The sequence below is a fragment of the Capricornis sumatraensis genome, chromosome 14 (genome assembly GCF_032405125.1).
Source record: "Capricornis sumatraensis isolate serow.1 chromosome 14, serow.2, whole genome shotgun sequence".
NCBI classification, from domain to species: Eukaryota; Metazoa; Chordata; class Mammalia; order Artiodactyla; family Bovidae; genus Capricornis; species Capricornis sumatraensis.
The window spans coordinates 86,999,799-87,018,271 of NC_091082.1; the positions used below are offsets into that span (position 1 = coordinate 86,999,799).

Genomic DNA, 18,473 nt, shown 5'->3' on the forward strand with positions numbered 1-18,473 from the left:
TGGACAGCAGCCATTTCTGAGGGTTTTATACAGTGGACAGCACATGATAGCTAAGATTTGTGAAGCATTTATGATTTGCTAAGCATCAAGCCAAAAACCTGCATAAATTGTCTCAATCCTGACAAAGAGCCCATGAAACAGCACTGTTTTATTCCTATTTTTCAGACGAGGTACTTATCATGGAGGGTTCAAAAACGTGCTCAAGGTCAGAGGCTACCTAGTGATGGAAGCCTGGGTCTATGTGATTTCAGAGCCTACAGTTTTAACCAGCACCTGGAGAATTATTCCCACTGCCCTGAAGCATCCGCTCAGTTCAGTTCAGTCGCTCAGTCATGTCCAACTCTTTGCTATCCCATGGACTGAAGCACGCCAGGCTTCCCTGTCCATCATCAACTCCCACAGCTTGCTCAAACTCACGTCCATTGAGTCGGCTCTTCTCGTTGGAAAAGACCCTGAAATATCAGGATTATAATAAACCACCGTGTCTCTGCATCTTGAATAGACTGGTCACTTACCAGCCTCGTGACAAATGAGGTGTCATGCCCCCAGATGGCGGCTGCGGCACCCTGCGGTCCCCATCCAGCCTCAGCCGGAGCCCGGGCCAGAGCAGGGAGTCCGCGAGAAAGGCCAGCCAATGCCTCGCCGCTATTCCTGACCAGGAACCTGCTGGCCTCATGCCTCACACGCGTGGGGCGCTCAGTAAATATTTGCAGAAAGGAGGGGCCATGAGGTTGAAGAAGAAGAATTAAGAAGTGCCCAGCCTAGAGGACAGGTGCGGGACAGGAAATTCAGCATTGCTGGCAATCCACTCCAGTAGTCTTGCCTGGAAAATTCCATGGACAGAGGAGCCTGGTAGGATATAGTCCATGGGGTCGCGAAGAGTCGGACGCGACTGAGCGACTTCACTTCACTCCGCAGGTCTGTCTAATTCCCAGAAATTCCTTCCTCGACGGGAGCACAGGTTAGCAACTTGGAGGGTGCGGTTCCCGCGAGGCTTTGCGAGGGAAGGTTTACGATTGGAGCAGAGCGAGGGGGCGGGGCCCGTGAGCGGGAGGCGGGGCCGAGGGGAACGGACCTGCGATTGGGACTTGAGGCGCTGTCGTACGGCGGGGGGGCGGGGCCGCCGGGAGGGGCGGGGCCACAGGGGGAGGCGGGGCCGAGGGGCGGGCCTGTGGTCCGGACTGCGGAAAGATTGCCGGACAGAGGAGTCTAGGGGTGCTGCCGGCCATGGGGTCGCAGGGTGAGACACGATTTAGCGGCTGAACAACGAAGATCACCGGGCTAGAGCGGGCGGGGTCAGGTGGAGGGGCGGGGCCGTCCTGGGGGCGGGTCCAAGGGGCCGGCCTGTGATTGGGCTTCGCGAGAGCCGGGAGCCGAGCGTCTGAGAGGACGTGACGCTCTCGCGGAGGTGACGCCCTGCGGTTGCGCGCCCCTTCCGGCCCCGGGAGGGCACAGACGATCCGGGCCGCTCGGCCGCAGGCCGCCTCCAGCGACGCGGGATGTAGCGCCGGTGCCGCGACCCCAGCACAGCCCTCCGCCCGCCGTAAGTTCCCCTGGGTTCGGTGGCGAGGAGGCCGGAGGGCGGGGATCGGCCGGAGGGCGGGCTCCCCATGGGAGTCTCGGCGCGGGTCGGAGGCAGCTGCCGTAGGGCTGGACCTCCCGGGCGTCCCCAGGGCCCCCGGACCCCCGCTCGGGGCCGGCCGCTCCTCCAGCCTCAACGCGTCAGCTGTCCGCCTTCCCGGCCCCTCCCGTGCGAGTCGCGTCCCCCGCTGTCAACAGCCGCGGTGGCGGCCGTACCCACCAGTCGCCAGGGTGAGACGTCGGGCTTCAGGCTCCGGCTCAGGGCCGCCAGGCCGGAGCTGAGCCTGGTCCCAAGACCGCGCGAGGCGAGCGCCGAGGGGCTGCGGGCCTGAGGCTCGGAGCGGCCGTCCGGCGGGGAGCCCCCGCCTTCGGCAGCCCGAGGAGCCCCGCGGTTACTAGACCGTGACAGTGCCCCCACCTTGGCGGCGGGGAAGGGGAGGCTGGTGGACAGTTGGCCTGTGTGTAAGGTGGCCCTAAATGCTGCAATGTGAGCGAAAGCTAAAGTACTTTGGGGAAAAAGGAAATTTTATTCCCTCAGAAATCTCTCCTTGGTGCCATCCTGTTTGAGGTTTTTGGTCAAGCCTTCAGTTTTTAATGGAATAGATGTTTCCTCTCGGTTTCAGGCGCTACGCAGGCGAGTGGGAAACGGACAAGGCGAATTTCATTTAGGGAGCTTCAGGTGTCGGAGGAGCAACAGGAGGCCTGCAGAGTGCTTTGCTATGTTAATCTGGCGTTTCCTCCACGGAGGGAGAAGACACAGCAGGGAAAGGATGTATAGGCTCCCCGCTTGAATCAAGCGAGCACTGGACTGACTGGCTCTCTCTGAAGTGAAGGGGCTCTAGGGTCTGTTTACGGCTGTTTACTAAGACCTAGGCTTGCATCGCCTCTTGTGGCGCAGCTGCTGCTGCTGATGTTTGGTAGTGTCCACGCAGTGCTGGGATTCAGGCGGGGCGCTGACACACGGATTGCCGCCCTGGAATTTCTTCACCCCAGGAGTAACTTCCGTGTACTTGGGGCATCAGTCTTAAGGACTGGTGTGTTGCCTGTAAGCAGCCATCTTAGGGCAGGTCTCCCCGAAACTGTACCTAATTGTTGAGTAGAATCTGAAAGCATTCTCTTCTCAGGGGCCAAGAAACTATCTGGTGCCCAGGGGATAAACAGAAATTTTAAGCAACTATTTTGCCTGCATGTTGAAAGTTCATACAGGGCACACCCTTCCCAGTGGGCCCCCAGTTGCTACTGGATAAAGTGCACTGCGGATTTCAGCTTTTAGACTGTCTTCAGCTTCTTAAGTCTGGCCTCACATTGCCTTTCCAAGATTTCCTTGTGGAAAGTGGATTATTCACTGCCCTGGGGTCTCTGTTCTTTTGAGCCTGCCCAGGTTCACAGCACTACCCTCAGGAATGCTTTGATCCTATCTTTACCTATCAAAATCCTTTCTTAAAATCTTCCACAAAACCTTTCCTGATGTTCCAGCTCAAACTGAGCTTCCTCCTGAATTCCTCCAGCGCTTATGGCGTTTAGCCTTGTAGCGGTGCTAGGAGACAGATGAGTTGCTGCCTCCTCTTAACATCAAGGCCAGGCTCCTCTCTGCCTTGTCTCTGCAGCCACAACGCCACGCTTCTTTGTGGACAGTAAAGAATTTTCCCTTCTTTCTAGGCCAGTAAGTCTGTTGTTTATTTCCCTAAGAAATCTCCTTGGCTTCTTTAATATAAAGCCAGAAAGGAACTGTTTGACACACTTGGAACACAACCCCACCTACTGGTGATCATACTGGTGAACTAAGTGAAGTTAGTGAAAGTCGCTCAGTCATGTGTGACTCTTTGCGACCCTATGGACTACAAGTCCAAGGAATTCTCTAGGCCAGAATACTGGAGTGGTAGCCTTTCCCTTCTCCAGATCTTCCCAACCCAGGGACTGAACCCAGGTCCCCCACATTGCAGGTGGATTCTTTACCGCCTGAGCCACCAGGGAAAACCGAAGCCATCTCTACGTGCAGACGCTCCACCAGTACTGGTGCGGTGTTTTCTGGTGCTGGTGCCCATCAGAGTTGTTAGGTTTGCCCTTAATGTCCATTCATCCCTCATGTCCCCACTGGACTGTGTTCCTTTCACTATTTTCAAGGTGAATTGCCTTTTCCTGCTCAGAAATGTTGGGGGCATGGTTACTGCGTATGAAGTTGTCTTAGCTTGAATAGATCCTTGAAAGTGCCCTCGAGGCAAACTGGTTCCGAGTGATTCGCTCTTAGACATGTATCTCGTTTACTTGTTTCATCTGGGCTCTCACAGTATACAGTGACCATATGATGCGTTAATGTACTTAAAAGCCAGGTATTAAAATCAAGGGCTGGTATGAAACGCGTTCCCATTCCTGTTTACTTTACCTTGTGTTATGGCATTTGGAAAGCTTACCTGTCTGTTTGGGATTCAAAAAAGACCTGTTTCTGTTGAGATAGCTTTACCTGGAGAAGAGCTACAAAGAAAGTCAGATTCTGGGTTTTCATTGCAGACTCTTAAGTCGGTGACACTTGTACTTAAATAGGAAAGCTGAGGCTCCACTGTTGTAATTCAGCAGTTTTCAAATGTAAGCCTTTGCCTTGACTCGTTTCCCCCAGCAGCGCTACGCAGCCACCTTCCCTGACAGAGCGGCAGAGACGACTGTGTTCTCTGTCCTTACTGCTTGGACTCGTCTTGTTTTGGGCTCCCTGGTGGCTCAGTGGTAAAGAATCTTCCTTGGAGAAGGAAATGGCAGCCCGCTCCAGTACTCTTGCCTGGAGAATCCCAGGGACAGCAGAGCCTGGTGGGCTGCCGTCCATGTGGTCGCACAGAGTCAGACACGACTGAAGCAACGCAGCAGCAGCATAGAAATCACGGTTGCTTGGCTCAATCTTTCTGCTGATGAGGACAAGCCCACCGAATGTGAATGGACACTGTGGTCGTGGCGTTTTCTGCCTGTTGCTGGGACTGCATCTGTGCAGCGATCTAACAGCAAACTGGTCCTTGATGTGTGTGCTTTACAAAAAAAAACTCTGCCTCCATCGTTCGAAAGGAAAGAAAAAAAAGAATCCTCCTGCAATGCAGATGTGGATTTGATCCCTGGGTCAGGAAGATCCGCTGGAGGAGGGCATGGCCGCCCACTCCAGTGCTCTTGCCTGGAGAATCCCGTGGACAGAGGAGCCTGGAGGGCTCCAGTCCATGAGGTTGCAAAGAGTCAGAACAAGAACAAGTCTTGCTTTACTGTGAGAGTCAGGTAGGCGTAAGAAGGAGCTTAACTTGTGGAACCTCCAAGGGCTCAGGGACCCTAGATTAAAAATTTCTAGAAGTTCTGTGCCTTTGACTCCTGAGAAGGAGTGTACTATAATGTGAAAAACTTGGGAACTGGTTCACAAAATAAACGTCTCCAAAAGTGTGAGGGAAATAAACTCACCAACGAAGGCTGGCAACTAAGAATCAGTGCTTCCCCAAGTTTGGCGCCAGATAATCTTGTTCATAGGAGCACAGGCAGCCCCTGCCCCCACAGCCCTGCCCTCCAATGTCACAGGGCTATCCAGTGGGAGAGCTTAGTGGCAAAGATGTATTAACTTGAAGTAAAGAAATCCCATCAAAAATGCACTCAGTGGAGTTTGGCCCAATTATAACTGCTTCATTGGATGTGGCGATTTTGAGGAGAAAGGTGTCTCCTCTAGAACATATAAGGACAGGAAGGTTTGTGAGGGCCTCCCTGGCGACTCAGTGGTAAAGAATCCACCTGCCAATGCGGGAGACACAGGTTCAAGAAGACCCCTCATGCCAGGGAGCAGCGAAGTCCGGGCGCCACGACTATTGAACCTGCGCCCGAGCTGGGAGCTGCGACCACCGCAGCCGCAGCCAGCAGCTACTGAACCCGCATGGCCTAGAGCCTGCACCCGCAACCGGAGGGAAGCCCCTGCTCGTCGCAACTGGAGAAAGCCGGCGCAGCAAGAGACCCAGCACAGCCGTAAATAAAATTAATCTTTAAAAAATTTTAAGAAACCCATGAAATATTAAAATATCAGAAGCAAAGCTCGTGGGACAGTGAAGGCCATCTGGCTCTGAGTGCCCAGAGTCCGTCCTCGCGCCCCAGGGGCTGGCGCCGGCGCGGCACAGCGGGTGCCGGAAGGCTCACCTGTCCCAGTCGTCAGCCGTCTGTGAGAGGCCCACCCTGCCAAGGAGACTTTCAGGTTCTAGCGTTACTTGCTTTTCTTTCTTACCAGACCTCCGCCCCCTCTCTCTCCCTTCCTGTCCCTGTGTTGGTAGTTTAGAAGACCCCGCTGGACGGTGGACTCTGCTCACTGTGGTGACGTGACCTCCGCTGAGCGTCGCCGTCTGTTCTTTGATGCGTGGCGATGTGTCTTGTGTGATGAGCTGTAACGTGCCTGGCTTGTGAGTTACCGGGTGCCTGTCAGAGTTAGTGACTCTGGGTCTAGAGATAATGCTGGGGGTGGGGTGTGGGAGCCAGAGGGGCTCAGAAGCAACAGAAGGTGGTTTCGACTGAACGAGGAAAGCCTTTGAAGATTGCCACAAGACCGAGGTCCTCCTAGGAGGACGCTGGGCTTGAGGGCGTGAGAGCGTCAGACCCAGTGAGGAAGTTTGGAAGTGCGCCAGGCTGGAGTCCGCGCCTGCTCTCTGGCCCTGACTGCCCGGCGTATAATGTGTATCATTCTCACCCCCACTGGTGAGTCAGGCCCACAGCACTCACCTGCACCGGGGGTGCGCCATCCTAGCCCAGGGCTCTCCTGCGCTCTCCTGCTGGAGCAGTGGCGCTGCCCCTGGTTCTGCACGTGCCGCGGGCGGCCTCATGCCACCGGGCTACAGGCTCCTTCAGGACAGCGACTTGCATGACTTGGGGTTTTGCACAGTGCCTTAAAGCACCTCGGGGCGCTGGCACTAAGTGCACTTGTTAAGTATTCCGGGGGGGTGTTGGCTGCTCTGGGGATGGGGACAGAGAGCAGCCCAGGGGCACAAGTGCGTAACACCTTAGCTAGCGGGTCACATGCTTGCTGGTGGGAATGCTGCCTCCGTCATTCTTCCACCTATTCTGAAATACAGGTTCTGACCACAATCAGGGACATGCATAAATTAGTGATCTGTGTGGCACCGCATCCCAGAACCTGAGAAAATGTCTATTTCTGACCCTAGTGGCCGCCTCTCGAGTACTGGACTCTAGCTGAGTATATCCCCCTTCTCATCCTTGTCTGGGGTGCCCAGAGCTATCTGTGTTTTCACTGCAGTGTCAGTTGTTTCTTCTTAAAGCTGTTTGTCCGGGAGTACTTCAGTTTGAGGAAATGTGTCTTTGTGGTCAGCCTATTGAAAGAGATTGCCCAGTGTTTCTGCTCACGTGGGCCGCCTGTCTCCTGAGGGTTTCGTGGGCCTCTGGCTTCCTGCTCTCCAGGGGCTCAGTCGTTGGCTGCGGCTGTGGGCTGGCATCTTTCCTGGCAGAGTCCTGCCTGTGTGGAGGAGGAGCCAGTGCCTGTGTGTCGGCACCAGAGCGGGGTCTGTGGACGGAGTCACGGTCATTTGTTCTCCTGAACCAGCTCTCAGCTGTGCCGATGGCTGAGCCTGGCATGACTGTTTGGAAACTTGCGGGCTGCCCTCACCTGACCACACAGATCCGGTCTTAATCTCTGAGAAGGAACCGAGGTGGCTCTCGGGTAGAAGAGCAGGTGCACATGTCAAAGGTGGATGCGCAGTGACCACTGTGGAGACAGAACTGCCCCCTCGGGGGCGAGGCTGTGCTGACCGCCCTGATGAAGGAGGTGGCCCCCGAGCTCTGCTTCCTCCCCGGAGGGCAGCTTGCTCCGTGCAGGTGTTACCTGGCCATCTCTGCATTGCCTGGTGGCTCCCAGGGCTCAGGTGACCAATGCAGGAAAATGTTACTATTCTGGCTGCTGTTGCTGTGAGCAGTAAATTCCTTTGTTGGGAGCGGGGGGGTCGGAAGTCTTGGGGCACTTTTCCCCTCCTCTTAACGTTCATCTTATCTTCCTGAGGCCTGATTAAAGACTGCCTCCTACAGGGTCTGTGTCTCAGCTCCAAAGCTCTTTGGAGTGGGGCCTTGGTTATGACCTGTGGTTGCTGGGACAGGCCTGTGCTGAGCTGGTTTGGTGGCAGGGCAAGGGGGGGCTGCCTCGTGTCTTCAGCCTCCCACGGCCAGGTGAGTTACTGCTGCTGCAAGACAGGGCTGTGAGCCAAGTGTGCTCTCCTCACAGAGCCGGGTGGTGATCCTCCAGCAGAAGCATCAGGCCTTGCAAAGTTAACCCCGGACCGCCAGCCCACCCTCGGCCCACTTTTGTAGGCGGCGCACGCGTTTCAGGGCGACCCCTGGACCGCCAGCCCACCCTCGGCCCACTTTTGTAGGCGGCGCACACGTTTCAGGGCGTTTGTAGGTAAAGCCTGCTGAGCTCAGTTGACAGTTGGTTCACGTCTCAGCCTGGGTGGCCTGTGGTGATTACAGCCAGGCTTCGGCTTCCTCTTTTTGCTGCTCAGTCTTGGAGCCAGGCTTTTCCAGGGCCAGCACTGGGAACCAGGATAAACTCGGCTCACTGAACGGGCTCCGTGTTTGTGGGAGGGATGTGGGGTGGGTAGCTGTTTTTCTGGGGTGACAGTTTGGTGCAAAACACACAAATCTTTTGAAGCAACTAGGTGTTCAGATTTTAAGGTTAGTGAAGCCTCAGTAAAGGCTGATGGTACAGAGGAGGAGAGGTGCAGTTAACTGGCCGCTGGGACTAGAGGGGGTATGAGTGGGGGGCTGTCTCTTTCTCAGTATTGACTTCAGAAATGAGACATCAGAAGGATAAACTGTCAACACGCTGTGTCTGTGTTTGCTTCCAGTGTCCCCATCACAGGGAGCTCTCTGGCCCTTGGGGCCAAGAGACCCCACGCTCTCCCCAGGCTGAAGCCGGAGGGCCCCAAGGTACCATCCTGATGTCGTCTCACAAGGGACCCGCGGTGGCCCAGGGCAACGGGGCTCCCGCCAGCAACAGGGTGGCCGACACAGTGGAGCTGGCCGAGCTGGGACCCCTGCTCGAGGAGAAGGGCAAGCGGGCGGTCACCAGCCCAACCAAAGTAAGTCATCTCCCTGGTCAGCCTCTCCTGAGACCTGTTGGTCTCCCCAGAGCCACAGCGCCCTGGACTGTCTGTCCTGACGAAGGCAGGAAGCAGTCAGGCCAGGCTCCATATACCATCGAAAATCCCTGCCTATCTGGCCAGCTGGAAGGCTCGTGGGAGGAGCAGGTGCTGCCCCAGGCTGCTGTGGAGGCCGCACCTGGCCGCTTTATCTCATTCTTCAGAGTCCCCGAGGGGCGGAGGGGGGAGATAAGGCCCTGTCCCTGGAGGGACCTGGCAGGGCCTCTTGTACAGCCAAGTGGGCTTTTCGTTGTGCCTGAGCAAAACCCCAGTAGCATCCCCACTCAGGGAGACCAGGGACTCTGTGCCTAGACGGACAGAGGATGAATTTGGTGGGGGGTGGGGGGTGTTCCTCTATCACAAGATCTAAGAGGAAGCATCGCAGGAGAAAAACCCGCCCCACGGAGGAACTGCCCTCCCCGCCTCGGCTCTGGAGGTCTCCCGGGAGGCGAGCCCTCTCAGGCCCTCCTGTGCTGCTCCTGTGGAGCCGGCTCTGAGGCCTGGCTTCTCCCGGAGCAGGTGGACACTGTCTGGGCCCCAGGGCCGGTGCACAGGGCACCGATCAGATTGAGAGTCTTAGCGGATCTCTGAGCCTCTGTCTTATTCCTCCTCGTTCAGCGGTCTAAATGAGAAGTGTTTGGGAAACTGGGGGAAGCTGAGGGCCACCATCTTGGAGACAGAGGTGGGCTGCCAGGGCCTGGGTGCAGGCCTGGGCTGCTGACCCTGCGCCTCAGGCGCTGGCTCCCTTGGCCTCTCCCCTGGGCGCTGCGGCGCGCTCTCCCCCAGCGCTTGTGACATTGCAAACTCAGGTAGCATCCTGCTTCCGGAGAGCAGACCCGAGGCCTGTGTGCAGGAGAGGCCGGGCAGAGGGCGGCGTGGCCTGCCTCTTGGGCGCCGGACGCGTGCGTCCCCAGGCCCTCCAGGGCTGCAGCCGCTCTCCCCTTCCCCACAGGCCGAGGAGGAGCAGGCCTGCCCAGGGCCGCAGGAGGAGGAGGAGGAGGTGCGAGTGCTCACGCTGCCCCTGCAGGCCCACCACGCCATGGAGAAGATGGAGGAGTTCGTGTACAAGGTCCCGTCCCGCGGGGAGGGGGCGGGCTCACCCGCCCGGGGCTGAGGCGGGAGCACTGCACCTTTATCAACACGCTGAACACGCACTCACGACGAGCTGTGTTATCAGAGCTTGTCATTTCTGAGTGGCGATGAGTAGAAACCGATAACTGCAAAACTGACATGAAAATGTGTATGATTTCCACGGGGGCAGTGTCACGAGTTCTGACTAGCCTTGCTCACCGGCTCTCTGGACACTGTCCGCTGTCTTTACCTCCTAGATTAAGAACTCCTGCTCTGAAAAGTCTCAACACAGTGAGAACTTAGGGGGGACGATGACAGACAGCCGCCAGAGTGTGGGGGGGGGGCGGTAAACGTGTATTTCTCAGGTAGCTGAGAGGAGGTCCTGCCATATTCTGACCTGCTCAGATAAGCACATCCAGATAAGCTTCCTGACACAAGAACAAAGACACTCTAAGCGGGGGTCCGGGGGCAGCCTCGCTCCTGCTATCCTGGTGTCTGCAGCCTCGGGCTGGCCCCCACCGCTCCCCAGGACCCTCTGGAACCCGGCGGATGCTCTCCTGCACGCCACGTCCTTGGGGAGGCTCGTGGCTCCCAGCCCTGCTTAGAGCGCATGTGGTTGCAGGTCTGGGAGGGCCGCTGGAGGGTCATCCCGTACGACGTGCTCCCAGACTGGCTGAAGGACAATGACTACCTGCTGCACGGCCACCGGCCGCCCATGCCCTCCTTCCGCGCCTGCTTCAAGAGCATCTTCCGCATCCACACGGAGACCGGCAACATCTGGACGCACCTGCTTGGTGAGGCCCCGGGGGACATCGGGCTCGTCTGCTTCCTGCCCGGGAGCTGTGTGGCCTTTGTCCACGGGAAGGAGAAACACCGTTGTCGCGATTATGAGGGAGCTGGTGGTGTCTTTACACTGCCGGGGAGCGCAGGGCCCTTCATCACTGGTGTGCGAGTGGGGGAGACGTCGGAACGGATGTCCTCTGTGGTCAGCACCGTCCCGGGGCTGGCGGCTCCGTCCCGTCAGAGATCCACCGTCTAGAAAGGACACGTCAGCGTTCGGCAGACGCTCTGTTTGGTCTGGGTCTCTGGGTTCCCGCAGCTCAGCCTGTGGCGTCAGGGCTGGGTTAGAGCATCGCCTGTTGCCTTTCTCCTCAGGCTCCCCTCTCCCCCTGCTGCAGGCTTTGTGCTGTTTCTCTTCCTGGGGATCCTGACCATGCTGAGGCCAAACATGTACTTCATGGCCCCGCTCCAGGAGAAGGTGGTGTTCGGGATGTTCTTCCTGGGAGCGGTGCTCTGCCTCAGCTTCTCCTGGCTCTTCCACACTGTCTACTGTCATTCAGAGAAAGTCTCCCGGACTTTCTCCAAGTGAGTCACAGGGATGGTGGGGGAGAGCCACGTGCTGTCCTCACGCCCGTGATCCGGGTGCTGGGGGGTCCTGGCAACTGCAGGGGCTCCTCAAGATTCCCTGATGTTTTGTGGGTGTAAGAGGGTCAGGAAGCTTTTCTCTTAAGTCCGACTTGAAAATTCTCACTGCAGCCTCCTCCAGACAGAGCCCGCTGTGGGTAGACGTCATCCCAGCGCAGCGCTGTCCAGAGGCTGGCGGTGCCGCCACGCTCTCCCGCACCAAGCGCCCGGCCGCGCCCCCTTCCCGTCAGGGCGCTGCCGCCCGCGGGCACCCTGCCCACCCGCCGGGAGAGCTTATCAGGAGCCCCAGACGCCCGTCCTCCCCAGCGCTGAGCCTGGGCTTCTGTTTGCTCGTTTCTGTTGTTGTTATTTTTGGTTCTGGAAGTGTTGCTGAGTTGTTCTGTTTTTCTCAGTAACACCAGCAACAAGTAATACGTTTTTATCATTAAAGTCAACTGAAAGAGACTACTACCGCCTTAGTGATGCTCCCACGATAAGGGTTTTGGCTTTAGAACTGTCAGAACTGGGGAGTACTCAGAGTCCTTGCCACATGGAAGTTGGGGCCTGGCTGGACTGTGATGGATGCAGCTCCTGGCTGAGTGTCTGTGAGGGGGTGTGGCTGTTGACAGCCTGGGCAAAGGGGTGCCCTTCAAAGGTGCCCCAAACAGTGCCTGATCGTGTGGGGGTTTGAGTCAGGACACAGGCCGGACCGCATGGGGAGTGGGGGCTCCGGTCGGGCCGAGGGCAGTAGAGCCTGCCCCGCCCTGCGGCCCTCCCACTGGCCGCCCCGCCCCTCCACTGGGCCCCCCAACTGGCCGCCCCGCCCTGCGGCCCTCCCACTGGCCGCCCCGCCCCTCCACTGGGCCCCCCAACTGGCCGCCCCGCCCTGCGGCCCTCCCACTGGCCGCCCCGCCCCTCCACTGGCGGCCCGCGCCCTGGCTCTTTCAGGCTGGACTACTCAGGGATCGCGCTGCTGATCATGGGGAGCTTCGTGCCCTGGCTCTACTACTCCTTCTACTGCTCCCCGCAGCCGCGGCTCATCTACCTCTCCATCGTCTGCGCCCTGGGCATCTCCGCCATCGTCGTGGCGCAGTGGGACCGGTTCGCCACGCCCAAGCACCGGCAGACGCGAGCAGGTGGGTCGCAAGGCAGGGTGCCCGGGCGTGTCTGGGCCTTGAGCCTAAGGGGCCAGCCCTCGGCCCCCACCCAGACCCTGACCTGTGTTTAGAACTTTAAAAACAGCGTGAATTCTCAAAGCTCAGTTCCCCTGCAAGTTTCATACTATTTCAGCGAAATGGCAATAGGACAGTAATTAAAGTGCAGAAAAGACTACTCTTACATCTGGTTTGAGGAAGGTAAGAAACACAGTCTCTAGCTCACCGGGAGTTCTTTTCCTATGGGAATGAAAGGCGTGGCTTGGTAGAGAAAGTGCCTTGAGCCCGAGCCGTGTTGAGGGACAGGGTCGCTGTGAGCAGGAGCCCCTTCCTGGTGTCTTGTCCAGACTCCAGCTTTACTGCAGCCACACGTCAATTACCACTGTCTCCAGTCCCTTGAGACTTAACATCGCCGTGGTTTAACCCTCATTTAAGAGAGTTAACTATTCATCGAGCACCAGCCAATGGTGCCTCACCCAGGGCGTCTGCAGAGGTGAAGCGGAGCCCTGCCCGGCGGCCGTGGGCAGGGGCCTGGTGTGGAGGGGCGCCATCTGCTCTTTATCTGATGGCTTCTCACTGGGGTCTGTCCCCTCAGGAGGTCAGACTCCTATTCCTTAACCATCTCGGCTTTGTAGCCGAGGCAGCCATCAGAGTTCTGATGCACATGATCGCCTAGGTTGCTCAACAGATAATAAAGAACACACGATGTTTGTTCTTGGCGCTCCATAGGAGGGAACGGCTGTGTCAGCACTTACCCAGCCTCCTTCCCACTCTGGACGTTGAAGCAGCATCTGATGATGGCTCTCCATCTTGTGCAAAATTTCCTGAACACGTGCTGTTCACCAGAAAGTAACTTGTATCAGCAGGGCAGCAGGGCCGTCCCTGTGCCTGACACGCTCCATCCGTCTGCTCAGGGGTGTTCCTGGGGCTTGGCTTGAGCGGCGTCGTGCCTACCATGCACTTCACGATCGCGGAGGGCTTCGTCAAGGCCACCACGGTGGGCCAGATGGGCTGGTTCTTCCTCATGGCTGTGATGTACATCACTGGAGCCGGCCTCTATGCCGCACGCATTCCTGAGCGCTTCTTCCCTGGAAAATTCGACATATGGGTAAGAAATGACTCTTCGCAGGGCGGTGGTGGTGGGTCTGCCCGAAGGTGGAGGTCGGGGTCAGAGGCAGAGAGAGACATGGGCAGGTGGTGTCTGGGGTGACGCGTGTCCCTGCTCATGCTGGTGCATGTGGGTGAGTGAATCCCTGACAGGACCTACACGTTTTTTTTCTCCTTCAACAAATGTATCGGGTTTATGGTGCAGGAAATTTTGCGGAGGAACTAGGAGAGGCGAGTGCTGCCTCTCGTTTCCCTCAGGTCTCCCTGCCATCGCCCTGAAGCTTCTCTCTTGTCCCTGCAGTTCCAGTCTCATCAGATCTTCCATGTCCTGGTGGTGGCGGCCGCCTTCGTCCACTTCTACGGGGTCTCCAACCTGCAGGAGTTCCGATACGGCCTGGAAGGGGGCTGTACTGACGACTCCCTCCTCTGAGCCGCCCCCAGGGGCGCAGGAGGAACTTCCCAAGTGCTTTTAAAATAACTTCTTTGCTGAAGTGAGAGGAAGAGTCTGAGTTGTCTGTTTCTAGAAGAAACCTCTTAGAGAATTCAGTACCAACCAAGCTTCAGCCCACTTCACACTCACTGGGCAATAAACTCCATTCCCTCGCTGAGAAAGGTGGGGGAGGGCAGGTGCGGCCACCCTGCCCCCAGCCGCCCCCTCCCAGAGATGGGGCTGGGAAGCTCACGGTGAGATCTGACCCCTCCTCGCTCCATTCTGGGGAAAAGCGATGGACTGGGACTCCTCAGAGATTCCGTTTCTGGAAGAAACTGTCCCTCCCTCACCCCTGTCCTGACTTTGTAACCTGGCTTATAACAGGCCGTCCGTTTTTGTAGCACACTTTTCAAAAACAATTACAGCCTGGTCCCATCTTTCTAGGGCCTGGGCCCGCTCACACGGCAGGAAGAACAAGCCACCGACTTCTACGCAGCCCGGCTAATCATGGGAGTGTGTCCAGGCTTCAGATAACTTGAGTTTTAATTTTTTCTTGGCAGAGTAATGTAAAAAGTGGGGAAAGATATTTAATATTTAATACTAAGCTTTAAAAAGAGACCTGCTATCATTGCTGTGTATCTTGATGCAAAGCTGTGATGCTGATAAAGTACAGAAGACACTTGGCATCCTGAAACCTGTGTGGTCTCTGCTTTTCGCACGTAACTCCAGAGGACTGAAGCCAGCGGAGTCGGTCCAGACTCTGCTGAGGCTCCAGTCTGAATCCCAGGTGTTTGGCTGGCGTGGGCGGGCCGGTGCGCGAGCCTAGCTGACCCCAGGCCTGCTCCTCCAGGCCGCTTTGCCCGTCTCTCCTGGGGACACAGACGCGCCCTGGCACCGTCAGGGTGCTGCAGCAGCCTCCCGTGACCAGAAGATGCCTGCGTGACAGGCGGCCTGCCGCAGAATGCTGTAGACTCTGGAAGCCGCTGTGATTAAGGCTGTCTCACCGAGAGGTCACTCCACACCTCTCTCTGCCTCTGCATAATGTCCTGACCAAGCTGTGTCCACTGGATACGAAAGGCCTACAAGTGGGCCTCGTGAGCTAGTATAGGTACCGGATGGGGGTCTTCGCAAGTTACAGAGTTGGATTCACTTCAGCAGTCAAATTTGAACAACCAGGTGAATAAATGATCCTTTTAAAAACTTGAACGAGGCCAACAGATCTCTGCCTCCAGCGCTAATCAGGAAAACATAAAGCCAAACTGACTCCTACCAGATTGGCACAAATTAAAATCTTAAGATGGTGGGCTTTCCTGGTGGTCTAGTGGTTAAGAGTTCACCCGCCAATGCAGGGGACATAGGCTCAATCCCTGGCCTGGGAAGATCCCATATACCTTTGGGCAACTAAGCCTGTGTACCCTGGCGCCTGTGCTCAGCAACAAGAGAAACCACCGCAATGGAGACCTGCACGCCACTCGCCGCAACTAGAGAAAACCCCTACCCAGCAACGACCCAGAGCAGCCACAAAGTAAAACTGAGAATTCTAAGACTGCGTGTTGGTACAGATGGGGATCTGACCAGACGCTGCTGGGGAATCATCCATGGGACCACTCTGGGTGTGTGGAGGATACACAGGTTACAACAGTCAAACATTACATGAAATAACACTACAGTGTGAGCAGCATCTGGCACCTAAGTTACTTCATTTAAAAAATGTTGGGAGACTTCCCTGGCAGTCAGTGGTTAAGCGGCTCCAGTGCTTCCAGCACGGGATGCTTAAAAAATTTTTTTTAATGCTGGTTCTGACTCACTAAGTTGTTTCATAACTCATCAGTGGGTCACAACTCACATTTTAAAAAACTCACCCTTGAGAAACTTAGCTTGTACTAAAAAGTTTCATTGTAGCTGTACATAGCAACATACTGCAGACAAGCCAAATGTCCAGAACTGCTGAGTGGAAAAATAAATCTTGGTTTATTCTTATGAAACAGTTCAGCAATGAGAACTAGTTACAGGAAGGACAATGTGGCTGAATCTCAAGATTAGGAGAAGGGAGTAGGGCTACTTAGAGATACTATATCTGGTGTGACTGCACTGAGGTGCTGTTCAAAAATGCACAGAATTAACTGAGTGCAGAAGTCTCAAACTGCTGACCTGTGGGCTGCACAGTGGAAGCAGCCCACCTCAGCCCAATAGCAGCCGTATCGTTACAAAGGGCTGCCTCTCAGGCTCACCCTCAGCCCTCCCCAGCAGTGCAGCCGCTTGTCTGGCCCTCGGAGGCGTCCACTAGTACAGAAAGGACCACATCTGGTCTAGCTCCATCCGTACTGTACTTGAGGAAACAGACCCTCAGCTATTGGTGAGGCCCCGTGTGTATGTTTCCTCATTGCTGGTGGACAGGACCAGGGAAAGGGTCTAAGCGAGGACATCTCCTGAGCATCTTTTTCTTTGGCTGTGCTGGGTCTTCGTTGCCATGTGCAGGCTTTCTCTTGCTGCAGCAAACGAGGGCTACTCTTCATTGCATGGGCTTCTGGTTTGGGGGGCTTCTCCCAAACCAGAAGAGTACAGAGGACAGAGCTGCAGAGTACAAGCTCTGGGCACACATGCTCAGCAGTTGCGACTCCCGGGCTCTCGAGTGCAGGCTCAGCAGTTGTGACTCCCGGGCTCTCGAGCGCAGGCTCAGCAGTTGCGGTGCAGGGGCTTAGCTGCTCTGTACGGTGTGGGGTCTTCCCGGACCAGGCATCGAACCTGTGTCTTCTGCATTGACAAGCGGATTCCTCTCCACTGGGTCCCCAGGGAAATCCTCTGCACTTTCCCTACGTCATTTTACGCTTTTATTTTTAACCCTTAATAGTAGGTAGTAGTATCCCATTCCACAGATGAAAAAAGCTAAGGCCCTAAAAGACCAGGACTTCTTCACAAGATGGCAGGATCAGAGTATCTGAATCCAGGTTCAGATCTGACTTAAACCCCAGGTTTCAAAGCCTCGAATCATTTAAAAGTCCTGACTGACTATCCAGCCTCGCCTTCACCAACTCTGCTAACTAGCAGCAGGTACTACCTTCTTTCTCTAACTGCATGCTATGGTTCGTTCATTCATTTCCTAAATATTTGTTGAGGGCACTATAGGAGAAAAGTGATGAGAGAAACAGTGATGAGTTCTGATTAGAGAAAGGCCGAGAATAAAAGCTAAGACTCTGACTCTACCCTCTTCCAATCAGGTAAACAATTAGGGAAGAGACTAATCAATCTCCAGGTGTAGAACATCTATTGTCTTGCAGCCTAAGAAAGGTCCAGCAAGGCCCTGTGAGTGAAGAAGTCCTTGACCCAAAATCCGCTGACAAAGGAGTCCCATCTCCCCAGAAAGTGTCTTCCTCAGTATCTGCCTTATCTTCAGTCAGGACCAGGAACCAGGCCTTGGGGGCATGAGCTAGGACTGGGAGCAAATTCACGATGAATTTCAAAGCAGCAGCTGGGGCCCTGCTGTGATTACATTCCATAATTATGAGGCACATTCTCCTGTCTGCCACGCTCTGATGGCACAAAAATGCAGTGCCCTCTGCCTAACTGGTTTCGAGATTTGCCCCACATTCGATGTACTTGATGTAGAGCTCCACAACACATCCATGTTTCCCTTACTGAAACCCTTCAGTAGCTGTCAACACCCAGAGTCTTCCCAGGAGTCCAAACACCAAGGCAGGGCAATGTGTGGAACCTGACTGATCCACTCACCTCATCCAGACACAGCCCTCCAGCAACGGACCTAAGAACTCAGAATCAGTTTGGGCTGCAGGGTACCGAGTCAGATATCCAAAGTTTAGAAATATTCTCACATGAGGACGGTGTCCCCGTGACTTGACTCAAAACATGTTAGGGCTGTACCCTTGGAGAAAACAGAAGAAGCCTGACTAGGCCCCTCGGTGTGTTGGCTTTCTTGCTGGCAGTGTCCTTGCTTGCAGCCAGGAATTAGGCAATATCATTAAAGCATCTAGATGCCATTCTGCAGCCAGAAGACAAGGGATTATTTTTATTTAAATTATACATACATTAAGTCCACATGATGTAAAATTCAAAAGGGACAAAAATACGTAGAGGAGAAAATCTCTCCCACCCTGTCTCTCCCAAACAACCAGTTCCTCTCTCCAAAGAAATTTCTGTTGCTACTCTACTTTGTATCTTTCCAACTGCAATTTTTATACATATACTGGCAAATATGACTGTATCTTTCCCTTCTACACAACTAATGGCAAAGAATACTCACTGTTCACAACTTCGTGGTATTGAATTGTATGGATGTACCACACGTTACTGAAACAGTCCCCAATCCAATCTACAAACAACCTTGTACACACATCCTTTTTCATGTGTGTGAGAATATACAAAGGATACATATACCCAAAAAAATCGCTGTTAAAGGATATCTGCATTCATCATTTTGGTGAACTTTTACAAAATGCCCCCAATAAGACCTGGATTAATCCTACACTCAGAAATGCGGAAATCAAGAGAATTTTAGATCAGAGATACTACATGAGAGATGTAAACACTACACAAAATTAGACTATAATAGTGCCACCCGCTTGGCCATAG

General features: G+C 55.2%; 1 protein-coding gene across 2 annotated transcripts; it reads left to right on the forward strand.

The window, feature by feature from the left end:
• The first annotated feature begins 1,183 nt into the window (after positions 1-1,183).
• Positions 1,184-14,547, forward strand: ADIPOR1 (adiponectin receptor 1). Of its 2 annotated transcripts, none has more exons than XM_068985658.1 (8): positions 1,184-1,240; positions 8,427-8,660; positions 9,673-9,789; positions 10,414-10,585; positions 10,970-11,156; positions 12,144-12,331; positions 13,264-13,457; positions 13,758-14,547. In XM_068985658.1, the coding sequence occupies exons 2-8, from the start codon at positions 8,520-8,522 to the stop codon at positions 13,884-13,886; spliced, it is 1,128 nt and encodes a 375-aa protein (XP_068841759.1). In that variant the 5' UTR covers positions 1,184-1,240; positions 8,427-8,519; the 3' UTR covers positions 13,887-14,547. The 2 variants fall into 2 exon arrangements, with proteins under 2 accessions (XP_068841759.1, XP_068841758.1); XM_068985657.1 differs by lacking the exon at positions 1,184-1,240 and adding an exon at positions 1,441-1,543.
• Positions 14,548-18,473: the final 3,926 nt, after the last annotated feature.

What these genes read in the sequence shown, in the direction of transcription:
- ADIPOR1 (XM_068985658.1), top strand. Translation starts at nt 8,520, where the DNA reads ATGTCGTCTCACAAGGGACCCGCGGTGGCCCAGGGCAACGGGGCTCCC. An exon ending in TGGAGGAGTTCGTGTACAAG is followed by an intron (nt 9,790 to 10,413) that starts GTCCCGTCCCGC and finishes ATGTGGTTGCAG; the next exon opens with GTCTGGGAGGGCCGCTGGAG. An exon ending in CATCTGGACGCACCTGCTTG is followed by an intron (nt 10,586 to 10,969) that starts GTGAGGCCCCGG and finishes CCCCTGCTGCAG; the next exon opens with GCTTTGTGCTGTTTCTCTTC.